This window comes from Rhinopithecus roxellana, chromosome 11 (genome assembly GCF_007565055.1).
Source record: "Rhinopithecus roxellana isolate Shanxi Qingling chromosome 11, ASM756505v1, whole genome shotgun sequence".
NCBI classification, from domain to species: Eukaryota; Metazoa; Chordata; class Mammalia; order Primates; family Cercopithecidae; genus Rhinopithecus; species Rhinopithecus roxellana.
In genome coordinates this window covers 18249934-18266294 of record NC_044559.1, presented here as the reverse complement: position 1 = coordinate 18266294, position 16361 = coordinate 18249934, and the positions used below count along the sequence as shown (strand labels likewise).

The 16361-nt window shown below is 42.3% G+C and overlaps 1 protein-coding gene across 3 annotated transcripts in view; it reads right to left on the bottom strand.

Annotated features, from left to right (window-relative positions):
* The window catches only part of SORCS1 (sortilin related VPS10 domain containing receptor 1), a 596232-nt gene extending 582590 nt beyond the window's left edge, over positions 1-13642 (bottom strand). For 2 of the 3 annotated variants that reach the window (XM_030941406.1, XM_030941405.1), the window contains exon 1: positions 12903-13642. In XM_030941406.1, coding sequence (XP_030797266.1) covers positions 12903-13460 — 558 coding nt within the window. In that variant the 5' untranslated portion in view covers positions 13461-13642. The remainder of the gene's footprint in view (positions 1-12902) is intronic. The other variant, XM_030941407.1, reaches the window with a different exon arrangement.
* Positions 13643-16361: the final 2719 nt, after the last annotated feature.

Below are 16361 nucleotides of genomic sequence, written 5' to 3'. Positions count from 1 at the left end.
GATGTTAGAAAGTCTGGAACTTCCTAGAGAACTGGAGGGCTCAGAAGAAAAAAGGAAAATCTGGGAAAGTTTGGAGCTTCCTAGAGAATTGGAGGGCTCAGAGACAGGATGGTGTGGGAAAATTTGGAACTTCCTAGAAACTAGTTGAATGGCTTTAACCAAAATGCTGATAGTTACATGGACAATGAAGTCCAGTCTGAGGTGCTCTCAGATAGAGATGAGAAACTTGTTGCAAACTGGAGTAAAGGTAGCTCTTTTTATTAGTTTCTTTTCATGCTGTTGATAAAGACACACCTGAGACTGGGAAGAAAAAGAGGTTTAATTGGACTTACAGTTCCACATGGCTGGGGAGATCGCAGAATCACGGTGGGAGGTAAAAGGCACTTTTGGTGGCAGCAAGAGAAAATGAGGAAGAAGCAAAAGTGGAAACCCCTGATAAACCCATCAGATCTCATGAGACTTATTAACTATGATGAGAAAAGCACAGGAAAGACTGACCCCCATGATTCCATTGCCTCACCCTGGGTCCCTCCCACAACAAGTGGGAATTTTGGGAGATACAATTCAAGTGGAGATTTCGATGGAGACACATATCATTCTTGCTATGCAGAGAGACTGGCAGCATTTTGCTCCTGCCCCAAACATCTGTGAAACTCGGAATTTGAGATAAATGATTTAGGATATCTGGTGGAAGAAATTTCTACGTGGCAAAGCATTCAAGGGGAAGCAGAGAAATTTTGGGGGGAGAAATTCAAGCTTGCTGGAGAAACTGGCATAAGTAACAAGGAGCCAAATGTTAATCACAAAGACAATGGGGAAAATGTCTCCAGGGCATCTCAGAGACCTTCACGACAGGCCCTTCCATCACAGACCCACAGGCCTAGGAGGGAAAAATGCTTTAGTGGACCCGGTCCACAATCCACTGCTCTGTGCAGCCTCAGGATGTGGTGCCCTGCATCCCAGCTGCTTCAGCTCCAGCTGCAGCTAAAAGGGGCCAATGTACAGCTCAGGCCATTGCTTCAGAGAGTGCAAACCCTAAGCCTTGGCAACTTTCACGTGGTGTTAGCCCTGTGGGCGTGCAGAAGATAAGAACTGAGGTTTGTGAACCTCTGCCTAGATTTCAGAGGATGTATGGAAATGCCTGGATGTCCAGGCAGAAGTTTGCTGCAGGGGTGCAGCCTTCATGGAGAACCTCTGCTAGGACAGAGCAAAAGGGAAATGTGGGGTTGGGGTCCCCACACAGAGTCCCCATGGGGCACTGTCTAGTGGAGCTATGAGAAGAGAACCACTATCCTCCATATCCCAGAATGGTAGATCCACTGACAGCTTGCACCATGCATTTGGAAAAGCTACAGACACTCAATGCCAGCCCAGGTAAGCAGCCTGGACGGGACCCCACACATGGGACCTACTGGGAGGTAACTGAATCATGGGAGTGGTTACCTCCATGCTGTTCTCATAATAGTGAGTGAGCTCTCACGAGATCTGACGGTTTTATAAGGGGCTTTCCCTCCCCTTCACTCTGCACCCCTCTCTTCTGTTGTCATGTGAAGAAGGATCTGTTTGCTTCCCCTTCTGCCATGATTGTAAAATTCTGGAGGCCTCCCTGGCCATGCTGAACTGTGAGTCAATTAAACATCTTTCCTTTAAAAATCACCCAGTCATGTGTATGTCTTTATTAGCAGTGTGAGAATGGACTAATACACTTACTGAAACTTTTGCCTTTTATTTTCACCTCTTACTCTCTTGTTGTGATTCTCCTGCTTTGTTTATATGCCTCCATCAGCTCTGTCTTTGTCTCCCAACATGACTTTCTTTGCCTGTGGTCTCTCCATGTCTCTTTGTCTCTCATCTTTCCTTTTACCTCCTCTTCTCAATCTGCCTCTGCTCTCTGGCTTTCCTTCTGTCTCTCTCTACCTTTGTCATGCACTTATGTTCTTTCTCTTCCCATCTTCCTCCCTCTCCCTGCTTCATTTTCTCCCTTTCTCTTTTCTTCTCTCTCTTATTCATTTTCTGTCTTCCATATATCTGTTATTGACATCGCTCTGTCTCCTCTCTGTTTTTGGTTTTTTTTTTTTCATCTCTCCTTGTTCTGGAGCTCTCTTTCCAATCAGCATTCACAATCAGTAAACATCCTTACTGAGGCCTTATGATGCTAATATTTCATTTTTAAGAGTGGAGACTTAAATGTTGTACATTGGTGCTTATGTTGCTGTGAATGTATACAGACATACAAGAGTGCACATATTTATTATGTATATATTTATATGTATTTATATGACATGGAGATGGATAGCAAAATCAAGACAGAGATTGAGATTTAAACTGAAATATATGTTGCTTTATTGGGTGAATGGAGGTCACTGGAATTTCTGGGATATATAGTCAGGTTGGTGAAACTACCATGAATCATTCTCTCTGGAATCAACAAAGGTGATGATAAACAAAAGGCCTGGTAGCACATGCTGCTGCATACCCAGGAGACAGACACAGAGTGATCTTGATCTTTTGCAAAAAGCCTGGACACCAGACTGTCTCCCAACAACAGTGATTAAAAGGGAAACAGGCAACTTGAATGTGAGCTCTTGTACAGTTGTTGCCCGGAATTCAGTTTTAATGAGGCCAAGTTCACAAACTCGTTTGCTCTCTCTTTCATTTATTTTCATTTTAAAATAACTTTTAAAAATAACTTAAGCAATACACATTTATTGAGAAATGACAAAAACAACGAACAAACACAAGAAACTTGCATAGAATCCTAACATTCACCATAATCACTGGCAAACATTTTGAGTCGTATCTTTCCTGCTTTTTTTCCACAAAAGTTTAATTTTACAGTACATAATAATTGAAAAAAAACTCTCTCAAACCCTTACTATTTCCAGGTTTTTTTTTTTTTTTTTTTTTTTTTTTTGAGATGGAGTCTCGCTCTGTCACCTAGGCTGGAGTGCAGTGGCACCATCTTGGCTCACTGCAACCTCCACCTCCCAGGTTGAAGCAATTCTCCTGCCTCAGCCTCCCAAGTAGCTGGGATTATAGGCACCTGCCACCACGCCTGGCTAATTTCTGTATTTTAATAGAGATAGGGTTTTTCCATGTTGGCCTGGCTGGTCTCGAACTCCTGACCTCAAGTGATCTGCCTGCCTCAGCCTCCCAAAGTGTTGGGATTACAGGCATGAGCCACCGTGCCTGGCCTCCAGGTATATTTCTAGGGACTTGGGATATATGAGAGAACAACACAGACAAAAAACTCTGACTTAATGGGTTTATGTTTGTACTATTTTGTAATATTTTATTCTGATATTTTGTGGACAGTTTCCCAATTCAAAATATATATTTACATAATCAACTTTTTAATGACTTCATTATTCCACAACACACAGGTACAAAGCACATGTAAAAAAAAAAAAACTTTCCCAAGGAAATAGCAAATAAAATAGCAAATATTTAGTAAGCAAGTATTAAGTGGAAACAGCTAGAGATGCTGAGAGGGTTGCTAAAAGGTTTAGGACAGTGCCCTAATCTTCGATATAAGGAAATAGAACTGGAGCGAGAGAACCTACATGCAGAAACAGAAACAACATCACAAATGTCATATTACAAACATATTTTAATAGGCCATACTGAAGCACTATTAATATCAATGAAACTGTAATAACAGCTAACCCTTATTGATGATTATATGGGTTATATGCCAGATGTTCCGTTAAGAAGTTATATTATCTCTGTTAACCATCAAGCCACCATATAAGAAATATGCCATTAGTATCCTCATTTTACAGATGTGGGAACTAAGGACAGAGATAAAGTTAATTGCACAAGTTCACACATCTAGTGGATAGTAGAGTCGGCAATTCACCCAATAAATTATATTTTAAATCATGTGTACTTTTTGCCATTTAAGACATATTTTGCCCATGGTTACATGGACAGCCATGGAAGATAGTTTTTTAGTGTACACTGAATGACAGAAATTTCACCTGGGCGACATTGTACTGTCCCATGTGATTTATAGAGCCTTCCATTCCACCACGTCTTTGTTGCACATGGTTTCCATTGAGAAGCTGATAAACACTGTGGGCTGCATCTCTCCATGGGAAAAAGTAAAGCATATTAACACAAAATTATGCAGACAATGGAAGAAGTCCACGGACTCTTAAACTCATGTGCAAATCTTAAGGAAATGATTTTCAAACTTGAGTATTCCCAAGAATCTCCTGGGGAGTTCGTAAAATATACAGATTCCTGGTCCCTTCTTCCCATCATGGCATTCAAAAGCAGGACCCATGAGGACAGTACTTTGAGAAATGCTGCCCCAGGCACCTATGAGTGAGCCCATGCCTGCCCAGTTAAGAGTTCTTCTATCGTTTCAGCAAAATGCAAGTCAGGGCAAGCAGGGCTGCAGACGATAAATTTCTAAACCAGGGTGCTGAATGTGCCTAAAATAGCCTTTTTCCCTTTAATGATTATAATCAAGAACGTACAGTGGGAATTGCTGAGGTAAGGAGAAAATCTTTCACTTTCAATCTGCCCCCCCCCCCCCCCCCAGTCACCCACCACCCAGCCCCAAACCACCAAAGGCCCTGGAGCAGAAGGATTGATAGCCCATGATTTTGTGTCTCAACAGCTCCCGTTACTCTGGTTAGGGAAATACGACTAGAGGCATCAATCTATTGGTTCCAGGGCACAACATGATTAGTTGGTTGTCTGATAACATGATTCTTATTAGCACTTTCTTTAAAAAGTGTACACGTTGTACACACTGTCACTGTAGGGTCATTAGTCAGCAGGGAGAAACCAAACAGCCCATCCCAAACATCCTCCCAGGATAACAAGATGACACACATTAATAACCCCCGGAAGCCACTTGTGGGGATGGACAGAGGTGAGGGTTTCAACCCAAACTGCATCATGGAGTGAGTCATTGCCAAGTAAAGTGTCAGTGACCTGACAATGGGGTGAAGTGAAAGGGAGACCCCCAAGAAAAGTCATTCATATCAAGAGTTCCCCTATCACCCCATCTGCACTGAATTGTGGAGTTCTTTAAAAATTAGCCAGGCACGGTGGCGGGCACGGTGACGGGCACCTGTAGTCCCAGCTACTTGGGAGGCTGAGGCAAGAGAATGGCGTGAGCCCAGGAGGTGGAGCTTGCAGTGAGCAGAGATTGCACCACTACACTCCAGCCTGTGTGACAGAGCAAGAATCTGTCTCAAAAAAAAAAAAAAAGAAAAAAAGAAAAAAAAAAAAGAAACTCAAAAATAAACCCATTCAAAAATGAACTTATATAAAAAACCCATACAAAGCATGATTTAGCAGAAACAGCTTTGGTGCCAGAAAGGGCAAAAATCAAATCCCAGCTCTGCCACCTGCTAGCTGGGTAACCTTTGGCAAGTTGTTTATGCTTGACTTCTACAGCTTTAGAATGAGGACAACAATATGTAGTTCATAAAGGTGTTGTGAGAATCAAGAAAAATCATGTGGTGATGTTCCAGATCATATTTCTGGGGAAGCTGTTCACTAAATTGGTGGTTATTCATATTAATATTGTTAAAGGAGACTTCTGTTATAATCAATATGTCTTATGTAGACAGAGTTGTCCCTGATGTTCAGCAAACTTTCCTTTGCTCTCTTCTTTCACTATCACCCCAAAAGTTAGAAGTAGAAAAAGCTATAGTTGGTAACTCAATTATAATCCTAGAGCAAGTAAAACCCATTAGCATCAACAGGCAGTCCTTCAGCTTGACTACTGCTGCTCCAAAATGTTGATTAATACTCTAGGTTTCCTATATGAGAAGACATAGTGAGACCACCTTTAATATTATTTTTAACTAGCTTTTATCTGCATAAGAAAATTAAACAGAGGAAGAGATAGCTGTACCTCCTTTCTACCCCAACCACTATTGCAATAAACCCAGTCATAAGTAGTCTCATCTCTGAAGTTCATTAGCAGTGGAATATATATGGCAGACAGGTTATTACTAGGAACCTCACTTCCAGAAGGTCCCATTATCACTCTTTAAGGGAACTTCAGAGGTTTAAACAATGCCAAGAGCATGACTTTTCATGAGGCTACTTGTTTTGAAGCCCAAGACAACAACTTGAAAAGCGGAACCTAGAACTCAGGAGCTCTACGGCCATTATTCACTCTTCTGCCCACAATGGAAAACCTTATGGACACAGGTGCATGGGCTTCAGACAAACCACAAGGCTAGGGTGCAGCTGTGTTCTAACTCTTGCCTGTGGCAAGCCAGCAGTGGGCCAAACCAAGAATCACTCCTACAGTGTGACCAAATGTTATTTGACCTTCTTCTTCCACTAACTGACCTACTTAATAGGAACATCTTGGTTTCTTTATCTGAGAGTGTAGATGACATTTGTCTTTCCTATCTTATAGAATTGTGGTGAGAAGAAATACCTTAAGTAATGGAAGTAATGTGTCGATCTTTGAAAACTGAATCATTTTGCAAAGAGAAAAAAGGGCTATAACTGATCTAAAGTGGTATAAAAACATTCAGGAGTGCTATAGAAATAGACACAATATCTTTCATATGTGTGTAAAATCTCACATAGGATTTCCGACAGAGCATCCACGTCCTTTTTTTATTCCTATCTACATTCTAGGATAAGCTGTTCTTTCATTCTAAACGTTGCACAGTAAGATTCCACCTTTGCTTCTTGCCAACTGTTTGCTTACTCCATCCATACAATCGGAGCAGAGTTTGAGCTCCTTAACAGGAACCACTGCACTTTTATGGAGCCTGGGTTCACCTCGCAATGAACACATCTCTTCTCTGCCATCCCCTTTAGTCACTGCAGAGACGCTGTTTGGCAGTTTCCCCTCCAGGAGACACAAGTGCCTTCTCTACACCTTTTAGCCACAAAATAAGGGCCAGTAATTGAGATATACACAAAAACAGGACAAATATTTTACATACATTTAGTGACTGAATATAAGCTGGCAGGGAGCCAAATCAATTTATCCTCAAGGCAGCCTGAACAGTGATCTCTCTCATCAGCAACTTAAACAAAAGAAAGTCCTTTTGTGAAAACTCTGTGTGGAAAATGTCAAGGTAAAAATGAAATGATGATGACTCCAGCTAAGATTTAATGTGCAAATAAGGGCAGTCATGTCTCTCAGTGACCATAAAGGTTTTTATTTTCCTACTGGGCTTGGAATGTACCCAAATTTACTACAAGATTGATGTGTATATATTTTGCTTAATTCATATTTTTCAATCATTCCTAAGGTTAAAACTTTAGTTAAACATAGTTTTTAAATAAAGTAATTTAAATTCCTGGATATAAAGAGGAAGGTTTACATCTCTCAACTTTTAGTCATGACATCCATTCAGCTAAAAATATCCTTGTAATCATCTCCAACTGTTACTTTCAATCTTCTCTACACATCAAGGTTTGTCTGAAGTACATACTCTACAATCCAGTTTGAAGGCCACCCCAGCAAGAAGATGTCCAACTCTCCTCTGACCTCCTACAGCATGTTCTGTCCTCAGAGAATGCACATCTCCCGCTGTCTCTTAAGAAGTTTCTTTGTGTACAAGACCAAGAGCTCATTGAGGGCAGGAATTATTTCTTTTCATCTTGTGTAGCACTTCACAAATATCCGTATGCCAGTGAATGACAAATATTAGGAACTCAATAAATACTTGTTGAATTAAAACTAAATATAATAATTTGTGTAAGCCTCTTAGCATAATGCTGACACATAGCAATTACTCCTAAATGGGAGCAATCATTACTCTCATATATAAATGTGATTGGTGTATCTGCTTTTTTGCCCTATCTTATAAATTTCTAAGGCGTCTCTTTTAAAAAATGTGGATATAGTTCTGAGAGTCAACATTCATGTCAATGATCGCTAGAAAATCTCATTCAATAACTAAGAGATTTTTACTTTCCAATTTCACATTAGGGTATTTTTTTGGGGGGCGGGGAGGTCCAAAGATAGCAAGTTCCTTAACATGAAGATGTAATACAACAAACCTAATAAACTATGTTTTGCTGCAAACCATGTGCCCAGATTGACATGAAGGCCTGCTGGGATCTCAAATTACTTGATTTTCCTTAAATAGATATGCATATGAACTGAGGAAAAAGGAAGAATCTTGTGAAATAAAAGGTTTGTTCCCTTACAGGTCAAGGGTATAGGTCTTTGTGTTATTTCTGCATCCCCAACACTCCTAGTGCACTTTACTTAGTAAATACAGTAGGTACACAGTATCTGTATGAACAAACTACTAAATTAGTTTTGACCTGTAAAGGATTTTAGTCTATTAGCGCCATTTTACAAAGGATGAAATTGAGGCCACAACATTTCAACATGCTATGACTACATATATAATTTTTGTATACAGCCAGGATTATAACCCACAATTCTTAATTCCCAGTAAAGAACTCTTTCTTCTCATAAGAAAAGTAAGTAGCATTTATTGAGTATTTACTATGAACAAAGCACTTTGTATCCACGATGTCGCCTCTTTAGCAAAAAGTCTCCAAAAGATATACTATCCCCATATTTTAGATGGGGAGACTGAGGCTTGAAGAATTTAAGTGACTTACTCAAGGCAATGTGCTGATTTAGCAGGACAACTAAGATTCAAACTCAAATCTGTCTGATTTCAAACCCACTGCCTTCCAAATCACACCACATTAGCATTCATATAGCATTAAGTACTGAGAGAAGGAATTATGTAGGCTTGCTAGATAAAGCTAAAATCTTTTATCATTTTACTTTTTAAAAGGTCAGCACCCCTCCCACCAAAAAAAAAAAAAAACTGTATCAAAATGTATAGCCAAGTCAAGCATTCATAGCCAACATGTCTATAATATCAGATTTGTCATTACATTAGAAAAGGAATCTATTCTTGAAGAACAACTGTGCTGAAAGATGAAAGATCGCAGGTTACCTCTTGCTCACTGAATCACCAGGTGCAGATTCCACATCTCACTGAAGATGAAGAGGTGGGTGGATGAGAGAACAACCAAATCACTACTTAAGGTAAAGAGTGCAATGTGACAGGCACGTGTTCATGTCCTCGCTTTTCTACAAGAAGATGGAGCTTCCAGCTAAGAGTACATCCTCCTCCACCATCATCAGAAATCAACTCAAGACAGGATTATCTAAAATACAGATTCCAAAAGGTCTGAGTTTTTCTGTTCTATTTTAAAGTCCATTGTACAAGCGACCTTCTGTACAGTTTGGGCATAGGATCACTCTGGGTGACAGTCTCTGTTCTGCCATTGACCCCCTGTGTCTATTTGGCAATTCATTTAGCCTTCTGGAACCTCAGTTTCCTCCTGTATGTAATGACAATAATAACACCTACTCATGACATTTCTGTGAAAAATTAAGTGAGATGATGAATGTAAGGCATCTATCCCAGAAGTTGGCCCAGATTGGGACTCAATTTATTCACTAATGTTGGAGGGTAAATGTCAAATCCCAGAACAACTGGAAGCAAAGAGGTACACAGAAATCAAGCAGTCCATCACGTGCTATGAGAAATGTAACATTAAAGATGTCATTATGGCAAAATAGAAGTCAAGTAAAACCCTCTGTTAACACATCTTGTAATATAATTGCCAGTGAGAAAGGGGCAGAGTGGTGAATTGAAATACTAAACTTAACTCCGGCATAAAAATATGAAAAAGAGATATTAACACTCATCACCTACTTACTACCTACAAAGAATTTTATAAAGATTAATGCTACAGCACTTTAAAATCCCTTAGAAATAAGGAATAAACACATACACCATTATGCATACATATAAAGGCAAATATATATTTTAACACTCTAAGGATTACTATATAAATTTAGATCAGGGCACAGCATGCCTGGGATGAGTAGGGTGGGAACAATATGTTCTTGCTTACGACACCAAGCTCATGACAAATGATTCATACCCAGCACCTTTCATGCCAGAAGATCCCCCCAGGTGTTCCACCAACTCTAGCAACAGTTTCCATCAATCGAGACTGCAGTACAGAGGAATCACATCACACCCACAGATGAGGCAAAACAGACATGTCTTTATACAACTGCTCAAGTCCAACAGCTGAGAGGGGGCAGGAAAGAGAAGGGAAGGAGGTGAGTGAACCATCCAGAACTCTTCACCAGATTGACAGGCAGCCTATAATTACCATGCATTTGCACCTTGAATGCAGGTGTTGTCATAATCAGAGACTCTTCTTAGCAAAGGCTTTTTGCTAAAGGTGAGAGGGGTTCACAGGATGTGTGTTGCCTGTGGCCCTGAATGGGTTTGGAGGCAGATTTATAGGGGAGGACATCTAAATGTGAAAAGATGAGAGTCCCCCATGCCCCCCACCACTCCAGTCTGGCCCTCGGGTTTAAATTAGTGGATTTCCCACTCTGGGGTAAAGTGAAGTGCCGTTCAGAGTACCAAACAAGTGTATGAGGCTTTAAAGTCACGCTGCCCTCTTAGGTACAGCCTGGCTCCTAATTATCTGTAGTTAATCTGACCGGTACAGTCTCCACTTCAGAGATGGAAAAATCCACAATTTGCCTCGGTCTAACCACAAATAAGCAGAACTAGAATTCAGGTCTCCACTCTGCTTTGCATTCTACAAAACTGCCAAAAAAAAAAAAAAAAGTTTATTTATGCTTTCTTTCCTTTAAAAAATATTTTAAACTTTCTCTGAGTCTGGTCCAGATACGTAGGACTAGCTTTGTTTTGGAGGACACAGATAAAGACTATTTCTCTTTCTCCACTGTCTGTATATCTATACTTACAAAAGAAAAAGAAGAAACACCGTTGTGTGTGATGACCAGAGAAGGGACTGGGTCAGAAGAGGTCTTTATGGAATAAGAGACTTCAGAGGGCAGAAATCTCACCTCATTAGTTAACATGATTTGAGTGATCAAAACTTTAACACTCATCACCTTATTTCCTACATTATCTCAGACTTGCCTGCATGTTCAACGCCCTGACCCTAACAAGCCCTACTAGAATTATAAGCAGCATTTATTATTATTTTTTAATGCTGGCAGTGCTTGGCGCCATTTCCTAAATGGAGGTTAAAAATTTGCCAAAGATGTATTCTACTTTTCTCTTTCTTTCCAAGATCTTTCAAGAGATGAGCTAAAAAAAAAAAAAGAGGTCTAATGGGTGAGTGATATTTTACGGCTTGAATTACATTAAAAGCCAGAAACATTTTGAGTCCAAGGTCTTTTACTTCTTAATACAACAAGAGCTAACATGTTTGATGTGTTTAAAATCTCCCCTCAAAGCCAGAAGCTTTGAGTTAATCACTTAAAGCAGTGTGAAAGTTATTCAATCAGTTTAAGAAGATTTGAGTTCAAATTAGAGGATTAATTTTAGTGGCTATGATATGAAACATAAAATAGTTAAGGTAAGGAATGAGGGCAAGGGTCTCCAGAACTTGAATGGAGAGAATTTCAGCTTCATTTATTTGATCAAACCACTCCTGAGAACCACATAAAACCACAGCCTCTGTCGTGAAGGAGGAATTGTAGGGAAAACCCTGCTACCGCTCTCAGGACAGATACATCAATATTAAATATTATCTACCATGATTTGCCTTAATACAATTTATATCGATGTACCCAAGGAATTCATGATGACAGACTAGCATTTTAAAATGTTCACAACTCTCATTTAAAAGCTGACAATGAGCACAACTCACTAAAGTGGCACTTCTCTGGGAAGGTTTCTGGGAATTACATCACAACGGAAAACGTTTTGAAAGGTACCAGAATGTGTAGATTGTGCATATTACAAACACTACAATCTCAATTACCTGGTCGAAGCTGTAAAACTTGAAAATTTTTTCCCCCATTTTACCCATCCTTGGTTTTTATGTTCTTGTCTATGTCTGGAGAAGTTTCCACACTTTAAAATCATTGTTAGTTACTACAATCAAAGCTGGTTCTTTATTATTTCAACTCACTGAAGTTTCCAGGTTCAATTTAAATGGGAATAGCTCCCTCAGATTGCAGACAAGCAAGCTTTTCTGAAAATCTAAAACCTTTCCTGATATGACCAAAGCTCATGGACTTGCATCCTAAGTCCCCTGGAATCCAGCCTCCTGGAACTGAGCAATCCCTTTCCTGCCTTCATAAAGGGAATGTTAAGTCTTTATTTGTGCTCTTCATTAGAGGAGGTCAGGCAATGGGGGAGAACAGGGAGTTGTTGTCACTGGCATATATCTGATTTTCCTGAGACTGACCATGCCAGAGAACAACCGCTCATTCACAGGCTGGAAAGCCCCAGTTCTCAAAACACACTCGCTTAGTGCTGTTAGAAGATGCTGGAGAGTTCCTGTCCTGAAACTTGCATCCACTTGGTCCCCCAAAGCAGAGGATACACTAAAGAACACCTTATACTCTCCACTGCAGTTCTCCCTCGTGGGGAAGAAGGGGTTAGGAGCTCTGCATGAAATTAAAATGAAATAAAATAAAACGCCTACATACATGGGTCTTCTTAATCTTCCTTGAGCCAGTACATAAGTCTGGCAAGTAAAGGGAAAGTCACTTGAGGGGATGTCAGCCTGCCTGGAAATTTAACCCTTTCGTCTCTATATTAGGAGAACTTTAACCCCTCTGTTTGCCTGGTCTTCAGTTCCACACACCAATGCGACCAAGGCAACAAGAAATAGGGATTTGACTCCTCAGTTTGAAACTGTGGCATTTGGAGAGGACTCTGATGGTGTTGGTGGGAGAGATGGGGAGGCTGGTCTCCTAACAGGTGATGTTAACTCTTGGGGGAAGTGGGCAAAGACCAGTTTGCAGCATCTCCCAAGTCCGGAAACCCTATTTCCCCCCAATTCTCCACCAGATCACACAGCCGACTTTAACCCTTTCCGTCCTTCCACCCCTTTGCCCTCAGTCCCATTCTACTCACGCTGCTGTTGTGGCCAGACCAGTGGACCATGGCTTGGTTGTGTGCTGAGTCTCCCGTCAGAGCAAACGTGGTGCTGGTCAGCCTCAGCTCCTCCATCCGGAAGCGGGTGGCTTTGTCCGGGTCCCGCTCCCGAGTACCAGGCTCCTGCTGCCCTCCATCTCTTAGCACTCCCCAGGGGCTCCGACTCGCGCCCTCTCCCCGTTCTGCCTTCTCCTGATCCGCACCGCTCCGTCTCCTCCGGCCGGAGCGTGCAGCAACCGCCACGGATGCCCCAGTGCCCCGAGCCCGCTCCAGGGACAGCGCTCGGTCCCCGGGGGCCACTGAGAACAGGCGGCGCACTACGAGGGGCAGGGGCGTGGCAGGTGCCCTGCCTGGCGGACCCTGGTGAGAAAAGCCCCTAGGGGTCGAGGCCGAGCGTGGGGCCGAGCTGGGGTGCGGCGGGGGGCAGCAGGAGCCGCCGCCGAAGACGCCCGGGACGCAGAGGACCAAGAGCCCCGCGCCGGCTAGGAGCGCGCTCAGCCGGGCTTGGAAGCCGCCGCCGGCGCCAACTTTTCCCATCGCGGGAGCGAAGAGCAGCGGAGAGAGGGTCCCGGACCGAAGGTGGCGGCGCGGAGCTCGGCGCTGGCGGCTGTGGGGGGACGGCGCTCAGGACCCCAACTCCATCCAAGTTGGGCCGCGGTGGGGGCGGGCGGAGGCGGCGCCAGGCAGGTGGCGGCCGCTCGCCCGGGCTGGGCTTGTGCCGAGCGCGGGTCCGGACGGAGCGAGCCGCCGCCGCGCGGGGGTGGAGCTGAGCTGAAGTCACTGGCGGAGCGGGCGCGGGCGCTGGCGGGCGACGCGGGAGGGAGGGCGGGCGACGCGGGAGGGAGGGCGGGCGCTGCCGGGGCTCCGGGCGCCGCGTCCCGCGGCCGAGCTGCGCTGCGCACCGGGTCTCCGGGCGCTGGAGCGAACGCCTCGGCCTCGCAGGCGCTGCCGCCGCCTCTCCCGCCGCCCACTCTGCGCCCCCGCGGCCGCGGGTCCCAGCGCTGAGTCCGCGCACCCTGCCCGCGGGGGCGGTCGACCCCGGGCTCCAGGAGCAGTCTCTGTGTCGGGAGCTTCCTATTCCTGCTTTATTGTTTCTATCAGTCTGTGTTGCTGTTTCTTTTTTTCTCCATCTTTCTCGTCTTTGCTAGTTGAGGAGATACAGATGGGTGGGCTTCTGCTCTTCCCCTCTCTTATGCTTCCTGAGTTGGCATCTTGACCTTACCCGGAGCACAGGCTGTGTGTCCCAGCCTGGGGGAGATCTCGGAAAGGCAGCAGCAGAGAGTGATGTAATTAAATGATCTCGTGTGTGTGTGTGTGTGTGTTTTAGTTTGGGGGATTTTTTTTTCCCATCAATTACAACGCTTAGATTTCTCTCCTAACCTCCTAAAGCATTCATTGAATTTGAACCCAATCTTCCTGTATGCAATCATATTTAAGAAAACGCTTTCCACTAGGCGTTTTCTAAGCGGATATATCTTGGTTTCCCTAAGAGACTGCAAACTCACTGAGGACAGGAAGATCAAATTTAGAGCAACTTGGAGGAAGTGATCCGGTTTTTGTTTATCATTTTCCTCAGTACTTGTCACTGTATCCTACATGGGAGGAAATCTGCCAGTCATTAGTTCAATAAATGTGTATTGTGAGTCTAACGCATATCTGCATAACAAATAAATACAGGAAAGGAAGCACAGTACTTATCGTTATTCTGTGTCATTCGGTGCCTGACCCAGTGCTACTGCTACATGCTTTGAGATCCCTATTAGAAAGTCTGTGATGGTGCTCTGCCAGTGGTTTGCTTTGGGACCTCAGACAAATCACAATCTCTTAGCTTCCTAAGCTTTAAAATTAAATGATCACGTTAGATGACCTTTAAAATCCCTACCGCTCCTAAAATTCTATAATTGTATGATTATAGTATCTGCCCAGCCTAGCGCCTCTGCTACTGTTTATAAGTTCAGATGAAGATTTATAGCAGGTGAATGGGCTTTGAAAATGGCAAAGAATTTCTCAAAATCCAATCCTTTTTAAAGTAGACAGTTTGCTTCTAAGGGTTGAAATGGTTTCAGAGTTCTTTGCAGTCTTCATATACGTAATATTCTCTTATGTACATGGTAGTTATTACATTATTTAATGAATATTTACTGATTGAATGAATGACACAACAAAATAGTACCTATTCCAGTTTCTAGTTAACATTTTTGTTCATTTTCACACTTAGAATGATAACCTCACTGAAAAATCTGTATACTGTGTTTGCAATGAGGCCAAGTTCAATGTAATACAGAGGGATAATTACGATTCAATTAATTAAATTCTTTCTAATGTCCAAGAAAATGTCTGTTATATCAATCCAATCCAGAGAGGTGTTGTAAAATATCAACCTAAGTTATTGTTCTTATGACCAGTGCAGGAAAACTGCAAATGCAAGGAGGGCAGGCTTCTCAGCCATTAAACTTGAGTACCTAAAAGGACCAAAGAATGTTCCATTTGTCGTTAAAGAAGAAATACAACCAAAAACATCTTTATGCCTGGATCTTCTAAAACAGAAAGGCTGTCTGGCAGGCTATGGCCTCTAGATGGAGGAGAGGAGAGCCAGAGGTCCTCTCTCCTCCCCAAATTGCAAATGTTCTTTGTCAAAACCCAGAGCGGTCGTTTTTTCTTTCCTCAGAAAGGTTTTTAGAGCTTTGCAGGATCATTTACTTAATGACTTCTTTCTATGCCCTGCTAACCTCCTTTCCAGTCTGGATAAGTACGTGGGAATTCCTCCAAGAAAGGAAAACCAGATTAAAGAATCAGAACACAAATAAATTCTCTTTCAAATATAGGCTGGAAGAAGCAAAATGGAAAAGAAGACATTAGTAGATTCAGATTTCCTGGCCTTAGTCTATTATTGCCCTACCAAAATTTATGTTATTTTGGTTTCAAAATGGAAGAGTATCCTGAAGAATGCTGGTACAAGTAGAGTTGATTTTTCCTTCCCAGAATTTACAACATCTTTTCGAACACACCTGTCAGAATGATCCCTTTAAAGTGAAAGCATTTGCAGTCCATTTGCTGGGAGTTCATAGAGAGCAGGCAAGTTTTTAATGCCTGATTTTAATTATTCATTTGAGACAGAAGTTACACAAGTGTGGATGAAATTGGCTGCAAGTCGTATTGTTCTTATGTAGATAGATAGATTCATTTTATTTTTTATGGCTCTGCTCCCCATTTACTTCTGCCAACAAATAGAAGAGCAAAGTACCAGTAATTTCCTAAATTATTCCCCTTTTCCAGAAGACTACAATAAATAGGCTAATCATGGAGGGAAGTCTATTTCAAGATGTTTTCAATCCAACAACCCACTAAGCAATCCAATAGGTTTTTATTAATATAATATAATATATAAGAATGAGTCACTTGTTAGGAAAGTAATTGATATCAAAGGCTAGTAGAGAA